The sequence below is a fragment of the Engystomops pustulosus genome, chromosome 8 (assembly GCF_040894005.1).
Source record: "Engystomops pustulosus chromosome 8, aEngPut4.maternal, whole genome shotgun sequence".
Classification (NCBI taxonomy): Eukaryota; Metazoa; Chordata; class Amphibia; order Anura; family Leptodactylidae; genus Engystomops; species Engystomops pustulosus.
Window position 1 is genome coordinate 81,777,756 of NC_092418.1, and position 17,679 is coordinate 81,795,434.

General features: G+C 39.6%; 1 protein-coding gene across 1 annotated transcript in view; it reads left to right on the forward strand.

The window, feature by feature from the left end:
• Positions 1 to 15,494, forward strand: part of SH3BP4 (SH3 domain binding protein 4) — a 28,815-nt gene extending 13,321 nt beyond the window's left edge. Inside the window, exons 2-5 of the mRNA XM_072121480.1 lie at positions 3,759 to 3,962; positions 7,519 to 9,857; positions 10,807 to 10,995; positions 12,331 to 15,494. Of these exons, the coding sequence (XP_071977581.1) occupies positions 3,845 to 3,962; positions 7,519 to 9,857; positions 10,807 to 10,995; positions 12,331 to 12,555 (2,871 nt within the window). The 5' untranslated portion in view covers positions 3,759 to 3,844 and the 3' untranslated portion in view covers positions 12,556 to 15,494. The remainder of the gene's footprint in view (positions 1 to 3,758; positions 3,963 to 7,518; positions 9,858 to 10,806; positions 10,996 to 12,330) is intronic.
• Positions 15,495 to 17,679: the final 2,185 nt, after the last annotated feature.

Below are 17,679 nucleotides of genomic sequence, written 5' to 3' on the forward strand. Positions count from 1 at the left end.
AGCATTACTGTACCGTACTGTAATTGCGAGGTGACAGGAACTACGCAGTCCACAATTCAGACCAACCATGGAGGTGGGTGTCTAGGCCGTTCTGAACCCAAAACCAGATGTTCTTTCTTACCGTACTCAAATGAAGATGCTAATAAATAGAAGATTATAGATGTCCTTTATTTGTTGACTGTAGGAGTTCGGTCCATCTATCAAATAAACCTGTCTCCTTGAGTGGCTTCTAAAGTCTGCAGTGATCTGTCCAGCGCTCTGTAACTATTGCCAAATTATCTCCTATCCATAAACATTTCAAGGGACACAAGCTCTTTGTTACATGCACCTGTTATGTGTTGAGGGTTATCTGTGTGTTGGAGATCAGCTCTGGATATGTCAGGGAGGGCCTGGGCTATCTGCATAGTTTTACTGTAATTACTGATGGGAAATACAGAATGATCACTAATAATCTGTCATTAATCCCTCTCAGTTGTCTGCAGGTCTTCATGGCTTTCAACTTTCTAGTGTAAAGGTAATGAACCTGTAAAATAAACAGACTTTATGGGTTACATGACGTGGTTAAGAAGGGATGGTAATGTACAATGCAATTGCCGACGGCAAATATACATTAATACATTTTGAGGGTTAAGGACAGTCTCGGGAGGCCAACAAAAAGTTTGATGCACATTTCTCACCCACTGCTTCCTCAGGAGATGTCCTATTTACAATCTGCAAATTGGAGGTAAATCGGAGGAGATTTCTCTTCTAGTTTGTTAATCTGGCATAGCTTTATATGGATTTCCAAATGAATGTATCAATATACATTTTTGTTGCGTTATTTGTTCTCTTCATAAGAAGCTTAGTTTCTCACTTCTATTTGACACAGTGTTTCGATAGTTTAAATTAAAATAGTTGAAAATGTTCTTTTCTTCCACTTGGCCTCCCTGTATAGAGGAATCTCATTATCGCCTTTTAGGGGTGTTAAAGAAATTAATAGTCAGTGTTTTGGCACATGTGATGACTCGAAAAGCTCCAATATTATTCAGTTTATTCCTGCTATAAACATCTTTTCAGATGACAGATCCTGTTTGCGTATTCACCAACTTTTATTTCACCAGAATAAAATATGTTACACGTTACATTGGTAACAGGCCTACGTGATAACTTGCCGTATACGTGCCTTTTGATCCGACGGCGAGTTACTTTTCTCCCAGTTTTTGTGCAGTAAACATGTGATTTGCTATCATGAGGAGCTGTGTTTCCTATATGAACTGTTCTCAGTATGTGAATTTACAGAACTGAACAAAAGATGAATCATGTGTTTCTGAAGAACAGGACAATGAATCCAGCATGGAAGGCCGACCATTTCATAAAAACATCCATCCAAAACATCCAACATAAAAAAAAACGCTTCCTATATAACAAAGCACACTTTACAGGATAAGACTCTTGATAAGAAAATAGGATTGAACTCTGTGGAGAGGGGAACATCCATAATACATGAGGTTTAAACCTTCTTTTTACTATAGAAAGTAAACTTGAGTGCGAATCATTCAATTGTGAAATTTAAAGGGAATGTAAGTTGGATTTGGTATATAAGAGTATACAACAATTGTACAACTTGTGTTTTCGATCCACTTCTGGCTTGGTTTTATATAGTAATACAGACTACTTTGAGCATGCCTAATGTGCATAGCTGTCTAAAGACACTGATTCCGTTGGGACTTGCAGGACGTCACCTGACATACTTTCCTACTTTTCCAAAATTACTAAGAGGCTCATTAAAAAAGGAGAGACCTCTTGCTAGATCTTTTTTCTCCATCAAGTAGTGAGGACAGGACCACAGTTATTTACTAGGGGTCCCATTCTAGTGATCAGTTGGGCTCCCAGTAGTTAGATTCCCATTGATCAGGTTGTTATTCCCTCTATACAGGATTGGGCGATAACAAAACTTGGTAAAACCCCTTTAATAATACAACGCTATTATACTATATTTCTTATTGTATGTTACGTCATTCAAAGGTCAATTTGCTGAAGTTTACTTTTAATTGTTATCCCTATACCATGGAAGATATACATTAGCTGGACACTATAATTCCCTGTATTTCTACTGTTCATATCTTCTATTTGGTCCTTAGTTTTTAAGATTCCTTCCATGTATTGGCACTGGCTGTCTCTACGCAACCCATTTTAATGTTCTCCTTTCTCTGAACACACTTGCATGCTTAACCAAACAGTATGCGCAGGTGTATGAGGAAATTGTGAGTAAGAACAGATTTTTATTTTTTTTGCCTACAGCTATTGAGGGTGTATGGACAAATTTGAACATATTCCACTCTAATTTGTGAGGAGAAAATACTCAAGTTTCCATCTTTTTCTCAGCTTGTTCGGCAGCACGCTGTACCCCTGATATAAAAGGAGGCCGGAGCCTCTTGATATATCTGACGCGTGCAGGCCGGATGGGGTTAACATCGTGTACTGGATCACTCATTCTTTATTTCTGTGTGCTCACAAATGAGCACTAATTTTTGGAAATCTAATGCATCGGTCTAAGTGTGTGCACAGAGATCTATTGGCAATCCTGCAATTGATGGCAGAAAACATCTATCCCCTACTTTCTAATTATAGAAAATGTACCATATGGAAATATGTCCCATATTAGATTGCATAAAAAAAAGACTGAATAATGTGGCATTGCTTAAAAAAAAGCAACATAATTTCATGGCAGCTGTGGCCAAAGTATCATAAAATACAAAAAAAATTTCCTCAAGGGTTAAAACCCTGTGCGCTGCTAATGTCCACTACCTAAAATGGGAAGGGGTTGTTAAATCCTACTTCTGCAGTCCTTGTTATGAGGAGAAATGGTGTAGGAGGGTCTGCAATCAGTGCTGCTGGGGCTCTTGGTAAAACAGGCCCGAGATCCATTATGGACATGTCGTAGACGCTCTTCAGTGATTGTAAGCTGTCGCCTAGTGGAATATTTCCCTTCTGCCTGTATCAGTCAGACTATTTACTTAGCAGGTGTGAAGGTTATAGAAATATTGCACCTCATAAAGATAAGTGAATATTCTCTATTCTGTGTATGTGGAGCTGACATGAGCCGTAAAGTCAATGTAGCATTTAAGTAGATCCACTACTGAGTGTTTATAGCTGATGTAGCATCTCTTTACAGGAGAGATAAAGTATATATCTCCAAATGAAGCTTTGGGCTGGAGCCGTCTAATGTGTTGCAGTAAAAGTCCTTTAGTTTGTCACCAAATAATAAGCTGAGAGCAAAACAAAGTGCATGAAGTAATATATATATACCATAATTTAGGAGAGTGTGCATCCTCTTACGACTGCTAGACATTGGTACTACCCAGGGGCATAACTAGGAGGGAGTGGGCCCCATAGCATATTTCAGGATACGGCCCCTTTCCCCATAAATAAATCTACACACATACAGCATAAATATACATACAGTAGACACACCACATATACATACATCATATACACACATAGATACAGTACCATAAACACCCATTGTACATATACACACACAAACATACATTTTATAGACACCACACACTCAGCATACACCCAATACCACAGATCCCGGGGCCCCCTAAACTGTGGGCCCCATAGCGGCTGCTACCATTGTAGTCCCACCCCTGGTTCTACCACAGCAAACATCAGCCACTCTGGTCTGAAATCTTTGTGTGTAAATATCCATTTGATATCCATGATGTATCCTGTCATTGTATTGCTTAACCCATCTACCTTTTTGTCCCCTTCAGCTGCTTCCCGTCTCCAGTCTGAACATTGTAAACGTGATCTTACAAAAGGATATGTTGTCCTGAGTGAACAGAACACAATCCACAACATGGCAGCACAAAAGATCCGGTCCGCCAATGCAAATAACCTACCGCGCTGCAAGTCTGAGGGAACCCTCATTGATATTAGCAGCGGTGTCCCTGATCAAAGCCTTAGCGATGTCAAAGGTGAGAGATGGATAATGATAATAATAATTCCTTTATATAGCGCACACAGATTACGCAGCTCTGCTCAGAGATTGCCAAATCAGTCCCTGTCCCCAATGGGGTGCACAATCTAAATAGCCTACCATCTGTATTTACTTCATATATTCCCCCCAAAATTAATGTAGTAGCTTTCTTGGCGGTCCTAGTGGTTGCGCCCTTTAACCCACAGTCGGTATGTTTTCCCCCTACCTTGTAGATATATCTTGGGTAGGCCTTTCACTTGGTTACATGTCTTTTATGTTTATTACATTTGTTTATTACATTTGTTATTTCACTACTTTCTGTGAACAGATTGACCATCCCTTACTATGGTGTATTAAGAGATTTACTGTCTGAAAGAAGAAATAACTAAATCCTGAAGTTCTAAGCCTTAGGGAGAATATCCCCTTGGAGGGTCAGGCATGTTCAGTGTGCATCTTCAAATATTTTGATATTTGGAATGTGGGGATTAAAAGTAGAGGAGCCACTAACTAGGCACACTCCCAAATTTAGGCAACAATTCATAAAGTGTTAGTGCTTTACTCCATTACACATATCCTTGTATATTCATTCCAAAGAACAATCTCACCAAGTCCCAAATAGGTTAAAAATTGAAGAATTCCTCCTGGCTCTCTGTTCACTTCCTGCACTGGTTTCCGTTGTAGACCTCGTTTCACTCTCGTGTTCAAAGTCGCACAGAGATCCTATACTGGAAATGTATGTACAGATAGTGCGGATTACTGGGATAAAGAGTAAAAGCTTTTTATTATCATATACTCACAAAAGTGGGTTTAAAAACGTGCGTATCATAACTCCAAATAGGACGCCAAACACCTCGCCCAACCTAGGTTTCGCCATCTCTGGCTGCTTCCGGGGCCCGGTGTTTCATGCAATGTCTGGAGTTTAAATCCAAAAGCGAGTTGTATTGGTTACAAAAAATACACTTTCTAAAATGGCTAAAAAGTTCCATTTGAACTTTGCATATTACTCAATTTCACGAGCATTAATACATGGTTAATTCATATGACGATTATTAAATTCCATATACCTCCACATCACTAGATTTTCATAAATATAGCAAATCCTTCTAACATTTGCACTTTAATTTTCACATCGTTCATACATTTCTAATCGTATTATAAAAATAAGAGTATAAATACTTCCCCACTATCTGAGCAGGACAAACCCCACTGTACATACTGTATATAAATTTCCCGTATCGGATCTCCGTGCGACTCTGAACACGAGAGTGAAACGAGGTCTACAACGGAAACCAGTGCAGGAAATGAGCAGAGAGCCAGGAGGAATTACTGAGTAATTCTTAAATTTTTAACCTTTTTGGGACCTGGTGAGATCGTTCTTTGGAATGAATATACAAGGATATGTGTAATGGAGTAGAGCAGTAACACTTTTTTTATGTTCAGTGTGCATGGCCAGATCTTATGGGATATATTTATGAATGTGTGGCTAAAGGTCTTCTTTTTGTTGCCGAATTTTAGCCGTGTTTTGGGCTGTTATTGTGGCACATGGTCCTAATGTATTTGGCGCTTCGTAAGAAAAACAAATGATCATCAGAAATGACAAACCACATTCATGAAGGGGTTTAGAAGTAGGTTGGCTTTTTGTTGGTTTTATTTTGCACCAAAAAAAGTGTCGAAGAAAAAAAGAGAATGGAAATCCCTCCTGCAGCCCCTTGGCGTATAAAAAACAAAACAAAAAAAAACTTGCATACTCGTCCAAGGTGATTATTTCAGTCTAGTTTTTTACAGATTCGTGTATAAGCCCAGGTGGTTTTTTTCAGCACATTTTTTGTGCTTAAAAACTTGACTTCTACACGAGTATATATGGTAAATATGGCGTGCGGAGTGCCGGAAGAACAAAAACAGGATTCCAGCGGCAGAAAAAACATATGACACATAGTCAATGCCCCCGTATATTCCCAGGGAGATCACTGTCTGCAGCTTTGTGCAGACACTTTCTGCAGTGCACAAAACTAAAACCACAACGATATAGAAAGTGTGCACTTGTCAGGAGATTACCTGTTATAAGCTGTATTCCATAGTGTGAGCATAACGTTGACAAAACCCTATAAATACCTTGCATTAAATTAATTCTACTGTAAAACGATTGGCTTCCAATACATTAACAGAGCAAATGACTCCTGACCGTATAGAAGAAAATACCTTGTTGACAAGTATATGTATTTTTATATGAGAAAAAAATTTAAATTCTGGATTATTGAAGCATGTCACATCATCATGGTTAACCACATTAAAGGGAAGGTGTCATCACATAGCCCATAATGTTTTACAGGGCTGTAATGGGTGTGTTCAGATGTTTAAATAACCGTATTGAGGAGAAACTGGGCATGTGATCTGACAATCCACATAACTTTAAAATAAGAGACCTAAAACAGTAGCTGGGCCTTCTTTAGGGGCTGACTGTTTTCCATGCTGTACTCTAATTTTTCCAATCATACTTTCATTTCATCATACTTTCATCTTTGAAAAGTGGATCCATTGTAGTCCAAATCTGTACAATAGTTTGCTTTCTAAATCCTGTAAATGTAATTTCCAATGGTTCCCCTATGAGTGTTATCATATTGTATCTGCCTTTCTTGAATTCTTCATTGACACATTCTTTACAATTTATCCAGTTGTGACTTGTATTCATTAGAAACACAACAGAGATTACAGTAAACATGATTCGCTTAAAGGAAACCTACCACGCAAAATGGTAGGTGTAAGCTGCAAATACCAAGCACCAGCTCAGGGTGAGCTGGTGCCGGAGCTTATTTTCGTTATTGTCATAAACCGCTGTTTTGCGGTTTAAACACTTTTTAATCTTTATATGTGAAGCGGCTTTGGCGCACCAAGCACACAACCGCAGCTGCGTCACATATAAAGATTAAAAAGTGTTTGAACCGCAATACAGCGGTTTATGACAATAACGAAAATAAGCTCCGGCACCAGCTCACCCTGAGCTGGTGCTCTGTATTTGCAGCTTACACCTACTTTCACGTGGTAGGTTTCCTTTAGAGAAGATCTGTCCGTCTCCCAACATGTCTGTTGTGGTGAATTGTTGTAATCCCTGTGAAACTGCACATAGTCTTTTCTAATTCTATATTCTAAATTGGTAAGTGGAATTACAGAAGAACCACACAATGCAACTTTAAATTGCTAGCTGGTTTGTACTAGATGGCGTGTGTTTCTACAGGGTCTGATACCGTCCGTATCAAACTGTAGGACAGATCCTCTAAAAAGGGAATTGAGATGCCCACTTTCCTTAAGGAACAGAACTGAACAGACCAAGAAGTGTTATTTCTTCTCAATGATTTCCTCTAAAAACACTATATTCATGTGCAATGTTTTCCTAATGAGGGGATAGTCCCATCCATATGTAGAGTAGGTGAATATGTCACTGCTGATAATTTCCCATGGACAATCAATAAATTTGGTTATTTATGTAGAAAGTCTCTCTTCAGTGACTTGTTCTTTATATTTTTATTGATATGTTTTTTTTTTCCCTTCTTTTCTAGTGTTGTCGCCTAGTTCTTTACGTATCGACAGCCCTACATCCCTTGACAACGTAAAGGAAGTGGTGGCCATTAAGGATTATTGTCCCAGTAACTTCACCACACTGAAATTTTCTAAAGGAGAACATCTATACGTGTTGGACACTTCTGGAGGTGAATGGTGGTATGCCCACAATACAACAGAAATGGGTTACATACCATCTGCCTATGTACAACCTATCAACTATCGGGACTCCTGTCTTAGTGACAGTGGAATGATTGATGGATTGATGGAAAGTATTGATGAAGGGGTTAAAGAGCTGGATCTCTTGGGTGACTGGACAGATATCTTCAATAAGAACTCTGTTAAGACCAATAACAACAACCCCTTCCTGCGGCCAGTTTCAAACCCATTTCTAAACGGTTCTGTGAATACCCCACAGAAGGTGGCCCCAGAATCGGTGGATTTATTGATGTTTGATCCGTTAGCTCCTTCTTCAGCTAGCTCTACAGAAACCAGCACTGATGTGTTTATGGAGTTTTCACCACGTGCCAACCAAATAGATCTCATTGAAGCTCCAGTAAAGAGGGACAATCCATTCTTCCGGAGCAAGCGTTCCTACAGCCTCTCCGAGCTGTCCATTCTCCAGGCAAAGTCTGATAATCCAGCCACGGGAAGCTTTTTTGCTGGTCTCAAGTCCCCAGCTCCTGAGCAGTTCCAGAGCAGGGAAGATTTCAGAACTGCATGGCTCAATCACCGCAAGCTGGCCCGGTCCTGCCATGATCTGGACTTGTTGGGCCAGAATCCTGGCTGGGGTCAGACTCAGCCTGTGGAAACGAGCATTGTCTGCAGGTTGGACAGCTCTGGGGGTGCCGTGCAGCTGCCGGATACAAACATTAGTATTCATGTCCCAGAAGGACATGTAGCTTCTGGAGAGACGCAGCAAATCTCACTCAAAGCCTTGCTTGATCCTCCACTGGAACTCAACAATGATAGGTGCACTACAGTAAGCCCTGTGCTGGAAATCAAGCTTAGCAACTTGGAGGTGCACACTTCTCTCACACTGGAGGTAAAAGTCTCTGTAGAGCTGCGAAGTAATATACCCGGGCCTAACATTGCCATAAAGTGCTTGCGGAGTGATGCAAAAGAAGGTCCATACAGTTTGTTGCCTCATACGTACACATATGGTGACACTGTTCAAGTAAAGCTGGAAAATTTGGAACCAATAATGTATATTGTTATGGTGGTTCAAGCCCAGACTATGGTACCTCCTTCTAGTGTGTGGGAGTATGTTAACAAGAAGGTTACTGTTGGACTATATGGTCCCAAGCATGTTCATCCTTCGTTTAAAGCTGTCCTTGCTATATTTGGTCATGACTGTGCCCCCAAGACCCTTTTGGTCAATGAAGTAGGCCAGCAAGCCCATGGAGCAGCACCAGTCACCTTACAGCTTTGGGGGAAACAACAATTTGTTCTTCCCAAGCCCCAGGATCTTAAACTTTGCCTTTACTCCAACATGACAAACTATAGAGTAGAAGCTGGCGACCAGGGCAAGATGGTGAGGGGATTTCAACTTAAACTGGGCAAAGTCAGCCGCCTAATTTTTCCAATAAATTGCCATGAACCGGCACAACTCTCCGATTTCACTCTTCGGGTGCAGGTTAGAGATGAGCCCGGTAACATCTTGTCACAGTACTGTGTACAAACCCCAAGGCCACCTCCAAAAACTGGTATAAAATCCACAGGACCAAGAAGATTCCTAAAGAAAAAAGAAATGGGAAAAATAGTTTTGTCGCCCCTGGCTGTTACGTGTAAGTATCCAACATTCCAGGAACGACCGATAACCAACCTAAAATACGGCAAACTACTAAAGACTGTTGTGCGACAAAGTAAAAACCCATATCTGCTAGAGTACAAGAAAGGAGATGTCATAGCTCTTCTGAGTGAAGAGAAGATCCGACTAAAGGGACAACTGTGGACTAAAGAGTGGTACATTGGTTATTACCAGGGAAAGATAGGCCTTATCCATGCCAAGAATGTCCTTGTTGTCGGTAAAGCAAAACCGAACATTTTCTCAGGATCTGAGTTGACCACAAGCCTCCTTTTAGAGCAGATCCTGCGACCTTGCAAGTTCCTAACCTATATTTATGCCTCAGTTCGGACCCTGTTAATGGAGAACATTGGTAGCTGGAGGTCGTTTGCTGATGCCCTTGGTTATGGAAATCTTCCCCTCTCCTACTTCTGCCGCGTGGAACTAGAGAGCGAGACTGAAAGGGTGGCGTCTGTTCTGGAGAAACTAAAGGAGGAGTGCAACAACAATGAGGGCAAGGAAAGGAAGTCTTTCCAGAAGGAGCTCATTTCGGTAATAGATTTCAAAATTAGATTTTATTTGGGGGGGGGGGGGTGCATACATCATTACATAATTATATAAGTTTTGTAGGTGGGGTTCATGTATATTAGGTAGCACACCTCCTGATTGGAATTTTTCTGCATCAGATTGCTTGCTACAATGTGCCTGCTCTAGACTGTTTAGCAGCACAAATCTTTGTTTTTATGGTTGTTACAATGCATGGGTGTAGGTTGGAGTGTACATTGTGCACTATTGGGCATTATACCGCGGTAAATCTAGCATGAGAAATATCTGGTAAAGTACCCGGTCCCCTGACTTTCTCTGCAGCGGTTCCCTTTTAATGTCTGGTCCACTTAGCATTCATCTGCTTTTCCTCCCTTGGTTGGCCACTACTTCTGTAGTCTGCTTGTATAGGTTTTATGCCTTTTGTTTTGTAACTTGGTGTTCTGATTTTAAAGGGAAACTGTCAGCAGTTCTGGAGATCTGTGTGTTGTTGACAGTAGCATAACTTTAAAACAATGCATTTATATATACATTGGTTCTGCTGTGTTCCAACAAGACATATCACACTAGTAAAACTACAATCTGCTGTAGCAGACATCTAATACAACCATACTTATTTAGCCAGGAAGCTTTGTGCAGCAGAATAGTCAAGATATCTCGCAAACTTGTGATCCAGTATGATTCAAGTCCAGTTACAATCCTGGAATATAAATGTATTTTTCATAATCCTGGTGCTGCTACCACCATAAACAAAGGTATGATTACACTGGGCCAATATCTAACACTGTCTGCTTTGTATGGCCAAAACTGCTGACAGATTCCCTTAGTTTATGTGCAGTAGTTTAGGAATTTAATAAAAATGTATGTATTTTACATGTAAAATCTGCAATGAAATCTTTTTTACAAGCATTTTTAAAGATGAAAATAACGGATTACCCTTTTTGTTTTTTTCTTTGAGGCCTTGCTCAAAATGGACTGCCAAGGTCTGGTGGTCCGCCTCATTCAGGACTTTGTACTGCTCACGACTGCAGTGGAGGTTGCTCAACGTTGGCGAGAACTGGCCGAGAAACTGGCAAAGGTTTCAAGGCAGCAAATGGAAGGGTATGAAGCGCCACACCGTGACAAAAATGGAGTCCTGGACAGTGAGGTATGAGGGCTCATAACCTATAATTGCTGGTTTATACACAGGAGTGACAGTGTTTTTTTTTTTTTTATAGTATTTTATGCAGTGGTGAAAAAAACATGGATGATTTTTCCAGAAACTACATTAAAGCGCATAGAAAAACAACTATTGGAGGGATTGTCCACTTTTGGCAAAAAAAAGTATTGTTTTTGTATAATAAAAAGTTAAATGATTTTTCATTATATACTTTCTGTAACAATATGTCACAGTTTTCTATATCTCGGCTTGCTGTCATGGAACAAAGAAGCTTTATTGTTTACTTCCTTTGGATAAAGAAAAACGGCCCACGGTCATGTGATGTCACACAGGTGCACAACTGTCTGTGCCTTGCAACTGTGTGACTTTACATGAGCAGGGTCAGGTTTTTATCCCCAGGAAGGAATCATTGAAGCTTCTTCTAGAATTACAGCAAGCAGAGATGTAGAAAACTGAGGAATTGATACAGAAAGTATATTGGTAAATTGTATAGACAATATAGACAACCCGTTTAAGACTGACTGTAGTTATAACGGATGTCAATAACATGCATCTTGTTTACTCCCATTAAGAGTGAAAGTCTAAAACTAGACTGGCACCCGTCCACAAAGCATTCACAAATGTAGCAAGGGAACAAATGTAACTGACATCACTCACTTTCTAACCATGGGCTTCCACTATCCTGTACTCAGTGCTGTGGGCAAAAAAGTTTCCAGTTGTCCAGACATTACCAGTCACAAAATCTCCTTTCAGCAATCTTCTAGTTGTTACCCATGGCCTCATTCCTTCAAAAATCAATGTTTAAAATTATGCTAATGATTCTGAGAGGCTCTCCTGGCACCCCCCCCCCCCCATCCCCCGGGTGCTCTGGCTTCTTCAGCACTTGTGCAGTGAGAATTTCCTGTCCGCAGCCCAAGTGCTGAGGAACTAAGGGGGAGGGGGCAGTGTAACGGCTTATGAAGACAGAGCACAGAGGGGTTAGGGTATCCCTTCTGGCTTATTGACATTTCAAAAGTTGATTTTAGAAGGAAGGTGGCCATGGATAACAAATATGAGAAGATTACCACAGTTGTGGTGCCTGGATAGTTCATGCTTTACAACCACAACTGCATTAAAACACTGTATACATAGACAAGAAAAAACTTCCTGCAGCAACCCCCCCCTATTTAATTTAGTTATCACTGTAGATTAAAGTATTTAATTTACTTGATATGTAAAGGAGTATGCCCATCGTGTTTCCATATGGAAGTTGGTCATGTAACTTCATGATGATTATTATAATAATAATAATAATAATAATGAATAATCTGATTCTGTCTTCAGGCCATGTGGAAACCGGCCTACGACTTTCTTCTTACTTGGAGCGCACAGATTGGGGACAGCTACCGAGATGTTATCCAAGAACTCCACACAGGCCTGGATAAAATGCGCAACCCCATCACCAAGCGGTGGAAGCATCTCACGGGAACGCTCATTCTTGTCAACTCCTTGGACACTCTGAGAGCTAATGCATTCAGCACACAGGACCAGGAGGACTGCGTCATCTAGGCTTCACGTTGACGTGGATGGATGGATGGATGGATGGATGGGAGGCAGTCTCCTTGTTTTAATGGATGTAGGGCTGGACTTGAACATACGGGTGCAGATTTTTATACTGTGGACTATTTTGGCACCCTTAAAACAGTGAACTGTTGTATATTGATGGAGCCGATGAACTCTTGGGTTGTCAAGGCTTACATCCTGCACCTTCTCTATTTAATTTTTTTTTAATCCATGCAGACATATCTTTTGTTATAGTCTGTACACTGGATGACCCTGGCTTTTAGTCACGGCTCTTGTTTGTTATACCTCCGAGGCGTGTGTACAGTGTAAATAGTGGGCGGTAGACTTAAACACAGGGTGCTTGTGAGCCAGAGATTTAATCCTCCGGACTCCGTGTCTTATTTTTGGTTTCGGACAGAGCACAAATGTATTATTCTCCCCTCCTCATTCTCATCCCTAAACTTGTTTATGACCTCTAGCTCATGTTCTGCCTAGGACATTTTATCTGATCTTCACCGAAGGGTTTTTTGTTACCATGTGATTTTTATTTCTCACTTTTTGGCTATGTTTAGCCATGTAAATATGTCATTATATCCCGGACCACTACCCCGAATTGTATGTAGGACATTTACAGGACAATCTTTTTGTCACGTGTGCCTGTGTAAAGCAATAAATGAATGTTTAATATGGGTTAAGGCAGAGACTCTTGGTGGAACGTAATGCTATTAACCAATGTCCTGCAGTGCTGTCTTTCCAGGATATCACTTCTGCCATCCTTGCCTGGGAATAAGTATGTCTAGTTTTAGCAGCAGGCAGTCGACACTTCCCATCACGGTCTTACTTTTGAACCAGTCCATAGGACTTGTTCTCTTCTCTGTGCCTTATACCTGTTGTATTATTGTAATGACAGCGTTGTTCCCTCTAGTAGGCAGAGGACTGATGACACATGGTCATCCCATAGAGTCTCATTGTGTGAGTCCTTCCCGACATGTCTGCATAATGTGGTAACAGGTTACTAGAAGCCAACAAAAGTGTTTATTTGCTGGAATATGAGGGCTAGGAGCAGACATGTCTTTATCTTTTCTGATTCTTGTGCGTTTTTATTTCTGACAGATTTCTAACTACCTCGCATTCATTTCACATGAGTCTAATAAAAGTCTAAGGTCAAAGAATCAAATGTTGGTGTTTTTTTCTTTTTTGATATTTCACTATTAAACCGATTTTATTTGACAGCACTAAAGAGATTGCAATCCTCACAGAGGAGGACATCTTGTACTTCCTCTTTTTGGGGGAGATTTATCATTAGGCAGGATTTTGCGCAGATGTCTGTGTTCGACTGGCAGGTTTCCAACAGTCAGATTTATAGTCCGGTGTATGTGCAGTGTTAAATGCCTTCTGATGTGACCATCAGCTGTGAGTGCTCCATGGGAATAGACTGCACCATTCGTACATAAGTTCAATATCTGCTCAATGTCTGCTTTTTTGCGATGTTTTTGCACAGGAAATTCTTAGATGCCTAAAACATAAAATTGAGCAAAAACATTAAAATTGTGCAAGTTTGAGAACACTCCCCCCTGTAGTATGAATGGACCCACATACACCACCTCCGATGTGGTGTCATTTTGCAATCACATTTGCATTCTTTTGAAAATTCTCAGTTGATAAATGTGATGTTGCACACTTTGCGGTGTATTTTTTCCGCCATTACGTGACTTTAGAGTTGCCTTTTTTTGATAAAAAAAAAAAAATTTGCAACAATTATACACCAAGAAGCTACATAGGACTTATGATAAATCTCCCCCTTTGAGTCCAAGCAAGGGATATTTTTGTCTCCTGCTATCACTCAATCAACGTATTACATAGACGTCTGATAACCTGAATGGCAACCATAAAGTATATTGCCTTGCTTTAGAGAGATACAGTTGAAACCAGAAGTTTATATACTCTAAAAATACACATATGCATGTTTTTCTCGCACATGAAATCAAAATAAACCTTCAGGTTTTAAGTTAAGCAAATTCAAGTTATTGTTTGTATTGTATAAAAAGTTATACAATTTCCCAATATACTTTCTGTATCAATTCCTCAGTGTTTTTTAGATCTCTGCTCATTAGAACATACACCTCTGATTACTCTGTGCACCTGTGTGACCATGGTCTGATTTCTTTCCACTAGAAGTAAACATAGAAGCTTTCTAACAAATGACAGCAAGCAGAGATCTAGAAAAAAGTGAGGAATTGATACAGTATATTAAAGTATATTTAAAAATTGTAGAATTTTTTTTATTATTCGATCAATAACATTAATTTGCAGTAATGGCAACACCCCTTTACTTATGAATACCAAAAAGTATTAATTTTTGACAAATGCCAGTATGATATGAGAGAGAGACTTTAAAAGTTTTATCAGTTCTGTCAGGAGAAATGGGCCCAAATTCCCACTAACTATAGTTAGTCGCTTGTGGAAGGATATCCAAAAAGTTTAACCAAAAGCATGTAGTTAAAGGCCAAGTTGCCAAACGGTAATGAAGTGTATTTAAACTTTTTTGACTTGGCAAAGAGTAATAAAAATGCCTTAAAATGAATTGTCTCGCCTGGGAATGTTTTAGTCTGATTTAATGTCGGATAGGGAAAAAATGAATATCTATCTTCTGGGTTTAGATAGGACTTTTTCACCAGAATACTGAACCATTAGTTACATATTTTAATAGAGATTTCTATAGCCTGATGATCTACAAAGATCTGAACTTTGACTTCAGACATCTGCAAAGGGTTTGTATGTTCACTCTGTGTTTGCGTGGGTTTCCTCTGGTTTCCTCCCACACTCCAAAACATGCTGGAAGGTTGATTAGATTGTGAGCCCCATTGGGGACAGGGACTGATTTGGCAAGGTCTGTGCAGCGCTGCATAATCTGTGTGCACTATATAAATAAAGGAATTATTTATTATTACATTAAAACTTCTTTATTTGGTACTGGATTTGCTGAAACTCTAGAATGTATGGTTGTCAAGATGAGACAACCAGCACCTAAAGCCAAGTAAAACTTGTTTATATGCAGTAATACTAATAAAACAATTGTTACTGTTTGTTTATACCAAAAAATTGTGGTTTTATAATTATATATATCATGTATGTATGTAAAACAAGCATTCTATAATGTTTTTTTTTATTCTCAGCCTCCAATTGTTTAACATAGCTTTTACATTTAGAAAAGGATCCTTAAAAAATTTAATTTTTAACAATCTCCTATGATTCGCACAAGTCAAGTTCTGCACTGTATATATCATATAAGGTTTATATTTAGAAGAGATGAAGGCAGGAAGGTAATTTGATAGCATCTAAGCAGCTCTCATTAACACATGTACATATCTGTCATGCAGCAGCAGCACAGGAGGGGGTCCTACACATTCTGCACATTCCTCTAGGTGCTGTTTCCACTCCACTTCCTCTGTGAGGCCCATGTGTTACCAGGTTACCATTGTGTTATTTTACCTGTGCTCTCTGCAGATCTCATTACATCACCTTAAATGTTGCTTTAGCAGAATACTTGTTCCCATGATACTTTCTTTCCCTATCTAAAGGGCATTTCAGTTTGGCTACAGAATGGTTTCCTGTAATGGTGGGGGGCAAAGACAAGGCCCTGCTGGAGGAGGAAGGGAAATTTGTAAACAAGGTGACAGCAGAACAATGTATCCATGGACATCAGCCTGGTGAAAGACTGCAGGCTTCCTCCTCCGGCTGCTGCCTTCAGAGAAAGAACATGGCAGGGCGCCATCTAACGTTACAAGGGGATTCTGTCCTGCCATGTTCTTCGGCTGCTTTACTCAAATGATGCATGAACCCATTTACAGACTCATCGTGCTTAAAGGCTATGATTGAGCAAAAATAACTGTATTGATGATGGTATATTGACCGGCTGCTGTACTCAACTGATACACAAACTCATTTACAGACTAATCTTGCTTAACCCCTTGGGGACGTGGCCCTTTTTAGTTTTTTCACTTCCATTTTTCACTCACCACCTTCAAAAATCTAACTTTTTTTTATTTTTCCACATAAAGAGCTCTGTGATGGCTTGTTTTTTGCGTAACAAATTGCACTTCATGGTGACAGTATTTAATATTCCATGTCATGTACTGGGAAGCGGGAAAAAATCCAAATGCAGTGAAAATGATGAAAAAACACATTTGCAGCGTTTTCTTGTGGGCTTTTTACAGCTTTCACTGTGCTCCACAAATGACAGGTCTTCTTTATTCTTTGGGTCTGTGCAATCAAATTTGTATAGGTTTTATGTTTTGCATACATTTACAAAAATTAAAACCTCCTATACAAATTTTTTTCTTTTTTTAATTTTGCTATCTTCTGGCGCCAATAACTTTTTCATACTTTGGTGTACGGAGCTGTTAGTATCATTTTTTGCGACTTTATAGCAGTTTCATTGCTATAATTTTTAGGACTGTGCACCCTTTTGATCACTTTTTATTGATATTTTTTTTTATATTTTTCAAAATGGCAAAAAAGTGCCTTTTTTTTTTTTTTTTTTTTTTTTTTTACTTTGGGCGCAATTTTCCGTTACGGGGTTAAATGCAGTGAAAACCTTTTTTTATACTTTGATAGATCAGGCATTTTTGGATGCGGAGATACCTAATGTGTTTATGATTTTTACTGTTTATTAATATTTTATATCAGTTCTAGGTAATTTTAATTTTTAGGATATTAGGTTAATTTTTATTATTTTTTTTTACTTTTTTTAAAATTTTTACTTTTACTATTTTTCAGACTCCCTAGGGTACTTTAATCCTAGGTTGTCCATTCATATACTGCAAATAGCACATTGTAATGAATGGGTTAAAACGAGACCGCTGCGGGTCTTCGTAAGACCTGAACTGTCATGGCGACGGATCACTGCTCCCCGATGGCGTCATGGGGAGTGACGATCCGCGGCAAGATTGCGACTTCCATGTACCGCCATCTTTTTGAAGCCGCCGGCAATCGGTAAGCCTCTGCTGCAATATGCTAGTACGGTGCGCGTCGGGAAGGGGTTAAAGGTTACATTTGAGCAAAAATAACTGTATTGATGATGGTGTATAGAAATGGCAGATACTCATCGTAGCTTCTGCTGGATGGTAA